Below are 14,544 nucleotides of genomic sequence, written 5' to 3' on the forward strand. Positions count from 1 at the left end.
AGTTAATCTAAAGGCCCATAGAGGGCCTGACAAAGGCCAGGAACAGGCACCTTGGCAGCAGTGTGAGAGCTGGCAGGGGTGGAAGTGCGCAGGGAAAGGACCTAAGAGTATTCTAGAATATGCCCTAACCAGTTTGGCTCAGTGGATAGAGCGTCAGCATATGGACTGAAAGGTCCCAGGTTCGATTTCGGTCAGGGGCATGTACCTTGGTTGCAGGCACATCCCCAGTGGGGAGTGTGCAGGAGGCAGCTGGTTGATGTTTCTCTCTCAGGGGTCCTCAAACTACGGCCCGCCAGGTGTTTTTGCTGCCGCTGTGTGCATAGGAATTTGTTCATAGTTTTTTTTTAAACTATAGTCCGGCCCTCCAACGGTCTGAAGGACAGTGAACTGGCCCCCTGTTTAAAAAGTTTGAGGACCCCTGTCTCTCTCATCGATGTTTCTAGCTCTCTATCCCTCTCCCTTCCTCTCTGTAAAAAAAATCAATAAAATACATTAAAAAAAATAGGATAGACCAGACTTTAGGCCCCATCAGCTATGGGGCAGGGGGGCTGGATTTCATTCTGAGTGGTGGGTGCATGGCGGAGAAACCCAGGTGGGCTGGGGTTGGCCCACAGGGCTGTAGATGCCCTGCTCATCTCTGCAGAGGGGCAAGAGGATGCTGATATCCAGCCTGGGCTCTGTGTCCATCCAAAAATATAGGAGCACCTTTCCCTAATTTGCACAAGCGTGGGAGGCAGTGACCCTAGAATGGAATTCAGCAGTTTGAAGACCTCCAGGAGATGAAGATGTAAATGTTTGAGGGGTGGTCCATGGCAGCAGCCTAGGGCATTAGAGGAGGGGGGCTTTCAGGGTGATAGGACCCAGCCGCGGCAGCAGCACTATCCTGATGGTGATCACCAGGGTCCAGGGCTGGCCCTGTCATGCCTGGCTTTTGCACACACCTTTGATTTTGGCCCCTGAGTCTGTAACCCTCATTCTACTCAGCTCTCTGACTTCGGACTTTGACTCCCTGATGCCACCTCTAGCCTGAGCCTGCCCGCAACTCCATGGGTTTTTGCATGAACCCTGGCCTTCCAGACAGAGCTGGAGGTGGGGATGACATAGAGTCACAGGTGGAGGGAGAAAGAAGGTGCCAGGGAACAGACTGCATCACCTGGACATCTCCTTTGGGAGATGGCCTCTCTCCAGCTCTCATTTGTGCCTGCAGGTGCCATCCCAGCCATTCTGCTTCCCAGCCCTTTCAGCACAGCACAGAATCCTGCCTTTGCCCCTTTGCCATGCGCCTACTCAAAGTACCACCGGACTTTCAGCCTCCACTTGCTCCTCTGAGGTGTTAACTTTGGATCATCAGGGGCAATGCCTATTTATTTATTTATTTATTTATTTATTTATTTATTTAAATCCTCACCCGAGGATATTTTTCCGTTGATTTTTAGAGAGAGTGGAAGAGAGAGGGAAAGACAGAGAAATATCGATGTGAGAGAAACACACTGATTCATTGCCTCGTGCACGTGCCCTGACCAGGGCCTGTAGGTGCCATTGATCAGAATCGAACCCGGGACCCTTCAAGTCACAGGCTGACGGTCTATCCACTGACCCAAACCGGCTAGGGATGCACCCTTCCTAAGGATCCTGTAAGTCCAACTGAGAGTGAAAATGAGGTCTCAGCTGACTAGGCGCCACCAGGGCCTAGCATAGAGCCTCACCTGTGCAGTTTGGTTTGTCATGGATGAGGGCTGCTCAGTGAGAATGAAGCACATGGCTGGGCAAGCGACCTAGGTCATGCAAAAATGCAGATGGATAAGCATCAAAAAGTCGACCTTGCCCTCATGAAGTCATTTTCTAACAGCTTCTGCAGGGCAAAGGGCCACTTTGCACCAAGCCACCAAACCACGCATATGTTCCTAGAATATTAGAAAAGACTAATTGATGCTTCAGTGACAACTTGACATCTCGAAACGAAGGCTGTCCACCGCTAGCTAGAGGGTGGAGCGGGTGGGGGAGTTGTCTTCTGAACTCAAGTACCCAAGCTGACAAGGGTCCAACCTAGGGAAGGTTTGCTGTGACAGGAACAAAAGGGGGTTGGAGAACCCACACTCCCCCTTTTCTCTTTGGCTCAGAAGCGGCACAGGTTCTTTCTGCTCATAGTCCATGGGCCAGAGCTAGTCCCATGGCTCTGCCCAGCAGCAAGGGAGGCCTCTGAGGGAGGGCTTCTCTGTGCCCAGAGTGGACAGAAGATCCAGATGGTGGTCAGCACCAGCAGAGTCTCCGATACTTATTCATGCCTATTTGGGGAAAATTTTACATTGCTTAGACCCCTCTCTTGCCTCTAGGGCAGTGGTTCTCAACCTTCTGGCCCTTTAAATACAGTTCCTCATGTTGTGACCCAACCATAAAATGATTGTCGTTGCTACTTCATAACTGTCATGTTGCTTCTGTTATGAATCGTCATGTAAATATCTGATGTGCAGGATGGTCTTAGGCGACCCCTGTGAAAGGGTCGTCCGACCGCCAAAGGGGTCGCGACCCACAGGTTGGGAACCGCTGCTCTAGAACCACAGTCTCAGGGCCACCAGTCATGCTTTCTGCTTAATTACAATGTTTTTACCGGTTTACCCCTGCGGTGACGGGGAACTTGACCCTTGCTGCCACCCCACCATGCAGCTAGGTCCAACCTGACTATTACAAAGTTCTTCCTTATGTCCAGTTGACACCTTTCATCCATTGACCCCCAATTCATCCTTGGGGCTTAATTCTTAATTCTTCTTTCCTGCATGGCTTGGGAAATGTGGATCCCTTCCCCCTAATCGTTCCTTCTCTAAGTTCAACATCTCTCTTGTACCACAGCCCCTGCCTGCCCTGGCTGCTCTCCTCTTCACTCACTGTTGGTTTATTTTACCATCAGCTCTAAAAGTAGGAGCTCCAAGTGCTGAATTGCAGAACTTGGCAGTAGAGAGGGTGTGAAGAGCTGGGTAGGGGAACCCTTGGGCAGATCCCCCACCACAAACACTCAACTTGGGACACTTTTGGGTGGGATGTCATGATATAGATCAGGGGTGGGCAAACTTTTTGACTCGAGGGCCACAATGGGTTCTTAAACTGGACCGGAGGGCCGGAACAAAAGCATGGATGGAGTGTTTGTGTGAACTAATATAAATGCAAAGTAAACATCATTACATAAAAGGGTACGGTCTTTTTTTTTTTTTTTTTTTTTTTTAGTTTTATTCATTTCAAATGGGCCGGACCCAGCCCGAGGGCAGTAGTTTGCCCACGGCTGATATAGATTCATTGTTTGAACTCCCTACCGCCTTCATAATGTTGTGGCCTCACCCCATAACAAAGAAACAGAATTTCTGGAGGATGAGGCCCAGAAATCAGGATTTTAAAAAGATTCCCAGGTGATTCTAATGTGCAGCCAATGTTGAGAACCACTGTCCTAACCCTTAAAGTAATGCATTAAGAGGTCAGGCCTTTGGGAAGTAATTAGGTCATGAGGGTGGAGTCCTCATAAATGTGATTAGTGCCCTTATAAAGGGACTCCATGAGCTCCCTCACCCCTTCCACCATGTGAGGACACAATGAAAACACAGCTGCTGTCCATGAACTGGGAAGCAGGCTGATAGTCTGCCGGCGCCTTGATCTCGGACTTCCAGTCTCCAGAACTGTGAGAAATAAACTTCTGTTGTTTGTTATTCCCCAATCTATGGTGTTCTGTCATTGCAGCCTGAATAGACTAAGATATCCCCTTTCGTCACTTATCACCAAGTACTCTCATTAAGCTCCCAGGGAGGCATTTGGTTAGCTGTGGCTCCATTGCCAGCAAACTTTTTATCACCACATTTGAGGTGGGCTTTCAGCATTGGCAATTGGGCACACTCCATATTTTTTTTAGGTTTTGCTTTCAATACTTTAATACAACAACTTCTGTTTAAGATCATGGGCTATTCTTGTGGTAGCCATCTGTATTGCTGTCTTCTGAATGCCTATTTCACTGCCAAAGTTTGGGCAAAAGGTACGCTTAGACTTGTAGGGATGCTGAGCAAAGAAGCGTTCCCTTTTCTAGGGCCTGCATGGAATTTTGGGGGTGTCCCGGTAAAGAAGAAAATTCAGGGTCAGCATCTCCAAAATATCCATGTTTTGCCCACATATTGCACTGGCCAAGCACAGAGTTTGGAGCAAAACAAAGCCCTTCTCTTGTGACTGTCCTGCTACCTTGAGTCAACTCCAGCCCATTTCTGTGCAGTCCTGGGATCGGAACAGCTGGGAACATGGGCTGCTAGAGAATCAGTATGAAAGCCACTCCGTTCCTACACTGCCTCCCTGAACTTCTGGGAGAACTTCAGAATCCATGTCCGACAGGGCAATCCGGAGAGGCAGATTTCTGTTTTAGATTAACAGGAAGATTTATCATGCCAGAAGGTCAATATTTACCTTGGCTCCAGCTTGATGAGTATTTACTTCTTTGTTCAGTGGCTCTCTCTGCTGACTTCAGCAGAAGCGAAGTTCTGCTTTTTGTCTGCTGAAGAGGATGCTGACTGATATTTTCTTATTGGAAAAGCCTGGATACATAGCTGCAGAGGAGCCCACTCCTCTGGTGGTGGTTGGGGGTAGGTTTGTCTTCTTCCACCAAGAAATCTGATCCCTCTTTGTATAAACAACTCTAGTTTTAAGATGCTTTTGAACTTACAGAAGGCAGAACAAAGGGCCCCAGAAAAATCACTTTTCCTCTCATCTCCTTGTCTGAAAAACCCGGATTATGAGAACACCTGCTTGAAGTAAGGGTCCAGTTGAAACACACCTGACCCTTAATTTATCCAGTTTGCATTTTATCCAGATTCTGGGGGTTATGTGATCACCCAAGGTCACCAAGGAATTGGAAAAGAAGGCACCAGCTCTACAACAGGCTTCCCATCTCCAAGACTTTAATTCTTTCTCGGGCTCTTGGGAACAATGGCTTCTGCCTCTACTAAGATTTTAGGGCGTGCAGGGGCGGGGGGCGGGGCACAGTTTGAAATATAGAGACAAATACTTGTGTAGAGTGCTGATGGGAGGCCCACCGGGGAGAGCAATATTTGAAAATGGGACAGACCCTCCCAGGGCATGCTGTGCTGGATTTTCAGGGTTGCTCAAACTTTCCCACGCCTGCCGCCCACCACGAGTGTGTCTTATATTGAAAAATAAGGTACATTGCACATTCTACTCAATAACATTTCAGTACACTATTCATTTTAAGATAAAGTTTTGTTTCAAATTTTTGACCATGGAGTAAGTAAGATGCCTCAGGTTATCCCAGGGCTCCAAGTCTTCGGAGAAAGCTCTGAGCACTTCCAGGTATGAACCTACTGGCTGGCCCCACTTTGGGGGTTTGAGAAGGGTGTGCTCTTTAATTTTATCCCTCACCACATACTAATAATTAAAGTACATTCCAAGTACTTTATGTGAATAACTCATTGAATTCTTTTAGCAAATCTATACATTGGGTGCTGTTATTATTATCATGATTTCACAGACGAGGATGCTCTGAGAGGTTAAATAACTTGTCCCAAGGTCACACAGCTGGTACTTGTTAGAGTTGGACTCTACTAACTGGTGTTCTGGGGTCGGGGGGAGTTTACAGTGTGATGTCACAAAATCTCCATTTTTCTTGGCTCCCATGGCCCCACTGGGGGTGCTGCAGCTGAAAATCTTGCCTACAGGAGTGACCGCTTAATAAGGTTGGGTATATCCACTGTTGCCTTGGAGACTGGAGAGCAGGATGAAGGGAAAAGTGAATTGCAGGAGGCCCTAACTGGAAAGGTCTTCAGAGACAAGCCAATCCATTCTTCATTGTTTACTTGAGGTCACTCAGCAAGTTAGTGGGGGAGTCAGGAGCTGACTGGGGCTTCTTGGGTGATATCACATTTCTTGATTTTATGCATCTTTGTGCTTTTATCTCTCACCCATCTAAATGAAACCTCCTCTGGTTTGCAGACCATTTGTCCTTACTGCCTGCAGTCTGTGAAGGAGAAAAGGCCATTTTAATGCCCTCTGAAGAACAGTATAAGCACCTGAGGTTGAGAACCATGCTATTGCTTCTTTAACAGCCTTCACTGCACCCGACACAATGCTGGACACAGAAATTTCCTGGTACATGTTCATGGAAATGAACGTAGGGTCTTAGTATGAAGAGGAGGACCAAACTTGGACAATTACCTCAGTCCTGAAGTTTCTGGGATGTATTCATTCTTTTCCTAGAGCTTTTTGTCCTAAAAGAATCCTGTGATATATGGGGTAGTGTTCTCCCTTCTCCTCTGTGGTCCCTCTAGCTTGGGTGCAGCCCCTGGCACTGGAAAAATGAGTTTAAGATAAAAACGAAATTCTTGTTCCCTTACTGTAATGCTCACAGCATGAAGCCAATTCACAGCAACATGGAATTTTCTGGTCTTTAAGATCTCATTATGCAAGTAAAGGAGGGGAAGGAGGGAGACAGAATGCTTACAAATTCCTGGGGTAGGGGGATGACCTCATCATTTATTGTGTGTTGGCCAACTGCCCAAGGAGCACAGTTCAGATTCCTTCTGGGGGAGGCACTGAGAATCCCCTGATAACCCAAATTCTCCAAATCTTTTAGGCCTTGAGAGAGTCACGGAGAGCAAGAAGGAGGAAATGGTCCTAAGCCCAAGTTGTGTTTCTCATTAGGGGGGTTGTCCACTCTGCGGTGGACTTTACCCATCCTGAGTCCTAGATGGAGACTTGGGACGTCAGAGGTGTGGAAGTTCAATTTCAAAGGCCCCAGTAGGATGTGAGGGGACTGAGTGGAGAAGGATGGGTAGTCTGGGGAGAGGGTGAAGTGGCCTGCCTACGATATCCTGAGGTATGTACTCCAGGGATGCATTTGGGACATGTACATACGGGTACATATTGGGACATGCAAACCAGAGAGCAAAAGCCACAGGCGTGCTGCAGCCCATTAAGCACTTCATACCGGCTGGCTTTTCCCAGCCCTACAGGTATTTTAAGGACCAGATGCTCCACTGTTAGAGGGGCAGGGCCTCTATCAGGCCCTAGGATGCTTTTGGGAGAATTAGAAAAAGATTCCCAACTTGGGAAATGAGGCATAGGATGGATTTCAGGTTGCACCTGTCTCTTGGGCAAGGTCAAGTGCTATGCGGACCCTGCAGCCCAGAAAAAAAACTTGTGGGGCTCACGGCTCATGTATGAACTGGGCTTCAGCCTTTTCATCTGTAAAAGGTGAGACTGTATTACACCTTCCCAGATCCTTTCCAGATGGATGCCTCGTGCATCTGTGATCCCAGGGACGAATTCTCACCCAGACTGAAAGCTGCTCTTTCCCAGCTACTTCTCACCTTGCAGAGAGAGAGAGATGTGGAGGTGAAAGGGGAGGGGGAGTGTGTGTGTGTGTGAGTGTGTGTGTGTGTGTGTGTGGGGGGGGGGACACTGGGTGTGCGCTTGTTTGGTCCAAAGAGCCCTGGACAAGGAGCGTGCATTTTTCTGGCTTAGTTTTTAAGCCTGTTTTCACCTCTGAAAAATGGCGCGAACCTAATAGGAGAGCAATGTTGTGGGAACTTAAACAACTTTGCCAGGTGAAATCGCCAGGCAAGGAGTGGGTGCTTCACAAAATGTTTGCGGATCCGCAGAGGGTTTGGTTGGTTGGGAAGGTTCTAAAGAGTGCGTGTGCCGGGACCTAGGCGCAAGGTCTGGTTTTCAGGACGCACGGCTTCGGGGACCCCCAGCGGAGTTAGAACTTCAGCTCTGCGGCCACTGCCGCCTCCTCGGCCCCGGCCCGCCGAGGGTTAACGAGAAAGCCCCACGCCCCCTTTGACGGCGTAGAGCCCACCTCGCAGAATTTGAAAAGGCGGCCCTGGAGAGGCGTGGGCGCCCCCCGGACACTTTCAGCTCGGACCCGGGCTCGCCGGCTCGCTCGCTCTTCTCCGGGCGGGGGCGGCAGGTCTGGTCCCGCCGCGGGTGCGCTCCCCACGGTTCCCGCGCCGGGGGCTCCGGGTCCCCGCAGGCAGCCGCGCAAGATGAAGCTGGCTCTCTTTCTGCCCTGGGCGTGCTGCTGCCTCTGCGGGTCGGCGCTGGCCACCGGCTTCCTCTACCCCTTCCCGGCCGCAGCCCTGCAGCAGCACGGCTACCCCGAGCCGGGCGCCGGCTCCCCCGGCAGCGGCTACGGGGGCCGCCGGTGAGTGGCGAGGCCGGCGGGGCCTGGGGGCGCGGGCCGTAGGAGGCTGGGAGTTCGGGGCGGTGGAGCACAGGGGGCTGGGGACTTCGGGGTGTCGGGGGCTGGGGACAAGGACAGTGGGGCCTGGGGGCGCGGGGTGGTCAGTGCCTGGGGCTGAGGACAGGAGGGGGGGCTGCAGGCGCGGGGCCCGCCCTCTCCTCCTTGCTCTCCCAGCCTTCTCGCCTGTGGCTGGCGGCTGCGAGCGGAGGTGGCGGAAACCCGCGGCGGGGCGAGGCAGCCGGGCCGGCTGCGGTTGGGTGGCTCCGTCCCCGGACGCCCGCCGGCTCACGTGGCGCCGCCGCGCTCACCTGCACGGCCGCGGCTTTGTGTTGGGCAACAGGTTCCCGGGTTGCCAAGGCCGTGCGTCCGGGTCCCCGCCCCTCCTGCCGGCTGCCCGGGGACGCCGGAGGGTCATTGTGTCCGGTCCTTGGGCGGGGTCCGTGGAGGAACCTCGGCCGCGGCTCCTCAGCCACCTGGAGACAGCACCCTGCTCGGCTGGGATGGATCCGCGGCGGGTCCAGGAGTCGGTCACAGAGCCCGCGGCGCCCGGACCGCGGCGGCCTCCTCCTCCGCCGGCAGGTGGCGCCCCGGCCACTCCAGCAAAGCTTGGGGCAGCGTCTCCTCTCACCGCGATCGAATTCCCCAAGAAAACGCGGCAGCACGCAAGGAAAAGCTGCCAAAACGCCTCCTTCGCGCAAGTCACTCGAAATTAGCTTTTCCCCATTGAAGAATCATTACGATTCACCCGGCTGTAGTTCTCTAGAACACACAACCTGCATTCGTACCATCCATCTCTTTGAAGCTAAAACCACTCCAGCGTGAACTATTAGATGATTACCTTTCCTTTAACGGAGGAAATTGAGGCCAAGAGAGAGGTCCCATTGGCGACTCAGAACGGACCTCCTATATGCTTCCTCCAAATCCGTGCTTTCTGGCTCCCTCCTGCTTTGTTGCTATGGAGGAAGGCAAGAGACAGACCCCAAATCTTTTTCTGCTTGTACTAGTATTTACCAAACCTGGGAGGGCGACCAAGTTGAATTCTGGCAGTGCCTTATAGGAAGGAGACAGGGATATTTTGTGCTGGGAAGAACATACACTTAATGGCTGGATAAGGCGAGACTCAGAAAAGCTTATAAAAACGCTTCTGGAAAACTTTGCACGAAATTTTATTTCCCCTGTTCTGTTTGGAAATACTTACCCAAAGCTTCTATTCTCCAAACGCCCTCAGTAGTGTGGCCTCTGCACAATTCCATATGAGAATAGTCTGAAAAATAAGCTTTTCAAGTTGCAGAATGATAGGTATAGCATGATCTCATTTATGAAAAAAAACCAAAACACTCTGATTTCTGTCTAGGTATATAAGTGCCTGGACAAAAACGTTTGTAAGAAACCATTTTCCATGGTTACCTATATGGAGAGACCTGGAACTGGGGGTGGGAGGGAGAGAGTAAAAGAGAACTTCCATTTTCCCCCTCTGCCTGTGTCTTGTTTGCATGTGTTGCAAGGAGCGGATATTCATGCATTACTTTTGAAATTAAAAAATGTGTGAAGGACCCCCCCCCCCCCCACCAGCTCCTGCAGCTTGGAATATGCACTCTGAAAGGAGCTGAAGTGATGTCCATGAAGGCAGTGAATGACTGAAGATGGGGGTTCTGGTGTTTGGTGGGCTGGGACTTGGGGACCTTTGCAGAAACTTGGAAGGAATTGCTTTAGCAGAGACCCAAAAGGCCCTAGCCAGTTGGGCTCAGTGGAGTGAGCATCAGCCCAAGGACTAAAGAGTCATGGGTTCGATTCCAGTCAAGGGCACATCAGTATGTTTCTCTCTTTCTCTGTCTCTCCCCCTCCCTTCTACTCTCTCTAAAAATCAATGGAAAAATATCCTCGAGTGAGAATTAAAAAAAAAAAAAAAAAAGAATGAGAGAAACCCAAACAAATGTGGCAGTCTTCCAGAACTCTCTCCGTCAGATTGGGAGCAGGGAGAAAGCATAATTAGGTTCAGGGAGATCTGGATGAATTTGTAGAAAGTAGGATACTAGGAGGTGTTAAGGAGGCTTGGGGCAGGTTCCAGATGCTTGAGATTGAGGCTTCAGAGCATAACTGAGCCCTTCCACACGAAGCCCAGTGGGCATTGCAGGCTTGAGCCATCAGTCACAGGTGGCCCATGCCCTTGACATTCAAGAGCCGCAGAGGTAGACGGCTTGGGGACAGTGTTTGGCCTGGTGCCCTTCACAGCTTTGGCTTTGTACGTGTGTTTATAGTGGCTTGGTCTCAGTTGACAGGCAAAGCAACAGAGCTGTTTTTGACAGATAGCCTTCCTTTTATTTCATGATATTGTTCCTGTTGGTATCTGATTTTTGTTCATTCTCTCTCTCTCTCTCTCTCTCTCTCTCTCTCTCTCTCTGAATGTGCCTACCCTCCTGGCCAGGAGTCCGGGTCTGAAATGTGTTGGGAGCATCTTGCCTTTGCTCTGTTCATCTCCATTAGAAGCCCTTTGTTTAAGCTATTTTGGCAAAGAGGACCCCAGTTCCTCAGAGGACTGTTTCCAGTAGAATCTTGCAGAGCTGGCCCTGGCTGGTGTGGCTCAGTTGGTTGAATGTTGTCCTGTGCACCAGAAGGTTGCCAATTTGATTCCCAGTCAGGGCGCATGCTCGGGTTGGGCTCTATCCCCTGTGGGGTGTGTGTGCAGGAGGCAGCCCATTGATATTCCACTCACATCAATGTTTCTCTTTCTCTCTCTCTAAAATGCAATAATAATAATAATAATAATAAATCTTGCAGAGCTGTTCAGATGCCAAATAAAAGCTGAAGGGAAATACAACATTAATTGCCTGGAGGCCTGCACTAAGGACTGAGTCCCCTCAACTCCCTGCCCCAGTGCCCCAGTTCTTCCATTCTACCCTAGTAAAGACAATACATTTGTGACACTCTTTAAAGTATTCAAGTCTCACTCCTCCCCTACCCTCTCCTACAGGTGTTTATTAAGGGTCTTGTCTGCTGTCTCCTCATCTCTATGTCTAACCTGAAAGGAGCCAAAACAGCAGCAGGCGATCAGGGCTCAGGACACAAGGAGTAAGACCAAAGAAGGGCCTGTATCCCTTTCGTGGAGCACATCTCCCAGCTGGAGGAGGGAGAAGTTTTAATTTGGATAAGAGAGAAAGTTTTAATATTACTTCTTAGAGAGTGCTCTTCTAACTAAGAGCTGTGGGACCTGCCAGATTTCAGCAGAGGAGGGAATGAATATGTCCAGAGAGCAGGTCTGTGGGCCAGGGGACAGAGGACAGTGTTTCTTTTTGCTTAGAGCTGGGTCTAGAAGGAGGCAGGGGATTGGGTGGTTGCTTCCCCTTGGCCCTGAAAAAGGCACTCATCCCACAGACCACTTACTCCTGTACAGGGCCTGAGGCCCGAGGACGAGTGGAAGTTACATACTGTGGAGCTAAATGGGCTATGAATCAAGCCAATGACGGTTAAAGAAGTAGGTTCAGTAAGTTCCGTCCTCCAGAGTACACCTTCACAATGGCCTGGAAGGCAGATGCAAATGAGGAAATCTTACTCCCTTAGAATTCTGCTCTGGAAGATGTCTGCAGAGGGAGGGCTGCCCTGGCCCATCTTCAGCCCTGGATTCCTCTCACACTGTGAGGGTGATGCACAGACGTACAGACTCCTTAACCTGCATGTCCAACTTCAGTCCCTACCCCTTAGACTAGAAGTGGGCATACGGTCTGTGGGGTCTGCCCTTGAAGGATGGCCTGGGAAAAATGGCCCTGGCTTTGGGTTTGGGCCACTTGGGCAGGGAGCCCGAGCCCCCAGAGCTGGGTCTAGAGGAGGCAGGGGATTGGGTGGTTGCTTCCTCTTGGCCCCACAGACTCATCGTTTCGCAGGAGGAGCACAGCGAGAGCAGGCAAGAGCAGGGTCCTCCCAAGTGTAGGACCCAGGCAGAGCCTCTCTGTGGGCCTAAGGGCCACTGCTTCTCTTACCGCAGTGGGGTGGGGGGGCTTCTGGCTCTGCCCCTAATTAATAATGTGAACTGGCACGTGTTCCTTAACCTCCTTGAGCCCCAGTCTGTCTGATGAGTACCCCATGGATTTGGGGTATGAGGCTTGCTGGGAGGGCATGTGCACAAGGTGTGGAGAACAGGAAGGGGTACACAGATGCTGGGTTTGCAAAATGCAGATCTGGCCTCATTCCTTTTGGCCCTCACTCTTCCGCCTTCCTCACTGTGATCAGAAGAGTCCAAGCTGTTTAGCCACAAGTGCAGGCCCTTCTCCAGCTCACACAGCCACCTTTTGGCCCCCTTTGCTGCAGGCCACCCCTCCTCCTCCAGCCTGGCTCGCTGCAGGTCATCCAGGTGTGCTCTTGCTCCAAGTCACACCTTCCATGATGCTGATACAAATGAATAAGTAGCAATTTCTCTTGAACCCTCACCAGGAGAGGGTTAGTTTCATCCTGTCCTTTATCTGCATGAACCTGTCATTCTCACCACACCTTTCGAGGCTGCCTACTCCTTCACTACCACTCCCCATTCCGCCATTATTTTGGACACCCAAAAGTTCAGGTATGTGGCTCACCAATGCCCAGTGACCACTGGACTGGATAGTCCTTTGTTGTGGGGGTTGTCCTGTGCATTGCATAATGTTCAGCAGCAGCTAAATGCTGTAGCTCACCCCCACCTCCCAGCTGTGACAACCAGAATGTCTCCAGACACTGTCAGGTGTCCCCTGAAGGACAAAATCACACCCGTTAAGAAACATTGTTCTCTCTGAAGTCAAGCATTTTGATTTGGGGACACTTAAAGATATTTTATTTAAATTGTTTTCAATGGATATTTTCAAGCTTACACACAAGTAGAGAGTAAAATAAACCCTCGTCCTAGCCGGTCTGGCTTGGTGGATAGAGCCTCAGCCTGTAGACTGAAGGGTCCCTGGTTCGATTCCAGTCAGGGACATGTGTCTGGGTTGCTGGCTTGATCTTCAGGGGACGTGCAGGAGTCAGCCGATGAATGGTTCTCCCTCATCACTGGTGTTTCCATCTCTCTTCCTCTCCCTTCCTCTCTGAAATCAATAAAAATATATTAAAATAAAATAAAATAAAATAAATCCTCATGGACCCTCACTGGGATTTGCCAACCATTACATTTTGCCACTTATTTTACCCCATCGCAAATACTTGCCTGTGTGTGTGTGTGTGTGTGTGTGTGTGTGTAGTATTTTAAAGCACATTCCAGACTTTATGTTCATTTCACGGGTAATATTCATATACACCTGATCCCTTATCACCATGCCATTACCACATCTAACAAACTCACAGTCATACCTTACTACTACTACTACCACCATTCCTACTATTCCTTTTTATTCCTTATTATTGGCTCTAAAATTCATGCACGTTCATATTTCTTCAATTGTCAAAAAACACGCCGTGTTTCTTTATTGTTAGTTTGTTCATATCTGGATCTAAATAAAGTCTACTTACTTGTTGTTGTATCTCCTAATGTAGAAGTGTCCTCACTCGTTAAAAAGAATGCCTTTTCCCCGTAACATTGACTTGTTGAAGAGGCCAGTTGTCCTATAGAAGGCCCATGTTCTAGATTTGTCTGATTGCTTCCAGGTGGTGTAATTTGATATTCTACTCCCTGTATCTCTTTTATAATGAAGATTAGATGTAAAGGTTTGATTAGATTTAATATCTCTTTTTTGGGGGGGGGGCGGGAGCAAGAATGCTTCATACCTACATCCAATTTATTACACAATCAAAATGTGCTATGAACTGAATGTGCTCCCCCCAAATTCATGTATTGAAGCCTAACCCCAATGTGATGGCATTGGTGGTAGGGGCTTTGGAAGGCGATTAGGTCTAGATGAGGTCATGAGGATGGGCCCCCATGATGGAATTAGCGTCTTCATATGAAGAGGAAGAAAGACCAGAGGGTTCCACCCCCTCTCTTTTTTTCTCTCTGCCCTGTGAAGACACAGAAAGAAGGCAGTTGTCTCCAAGCCAGGAAAAGGGCCCTCACGAGGAACAGAATCTACCAGGACCTTGATCTTGGACTTCCCAGCCTCCAGATCTGAGAAATAAATGTCTGTGCTTAAGCCACCCAGCCTACCGTATTTTGTTGTGGCAGCCCGAGGTGACTAATACAGGAGGACATGATGTCTTTTTCTGGAAAGCTGGGTGTTAAATATTCACCAGAGCACTGCTGTCTAGGTTTCCTTCTCCATCTCTCTCTTTTCCTTGCAATTTATTGCTTGAAGAACTACGCCTGATGGGGTTTCCTTGTTCAGGAGTTTGTTGATTATATCCTCATGGTGTCTGTTAACCTGTTCTTC

General features: G+C 49.7%; 1 protein-coding gene across 2 annotated transcripts in view; it reads left to right on the top strand.

Moving 5' to 3' along the window:
- Positions 1-8,024: 8,024 nt before the first annotated feature.
- Positions 8,025-14,544, top strand: part of COL26A1 (collagen type XXVI alpha 1 chain) — a gene marked incomplete at its 5' end in the record, with an annotated part of 168,642 nt that continues 162,122 nt past the window's right edge. For both annotated transcript variants that reach the window (XM_081088758.1, XM_081088759.1), the window contains one exon: positions 8,025-8,182. In XM_081088758.1, the coding sequence (XP_080944884.1) occupies positions 8,025-8,182 (158 nt within the window). The remainder of the gene's footprint in view (positions 8,183-14,544) is intronic.

This window comes from Myotis nattereri (genome assembly GCF_964212035.1).
Source record: "Myotis nattereri genome assembly, chromosome: 4".
Taxonomy (NCBI): Eukaryota; Metazoa; Chordata; class Mammalia; order Chiroptera; family Vespertilionidae; genus Myotis; species Myotis nattereri.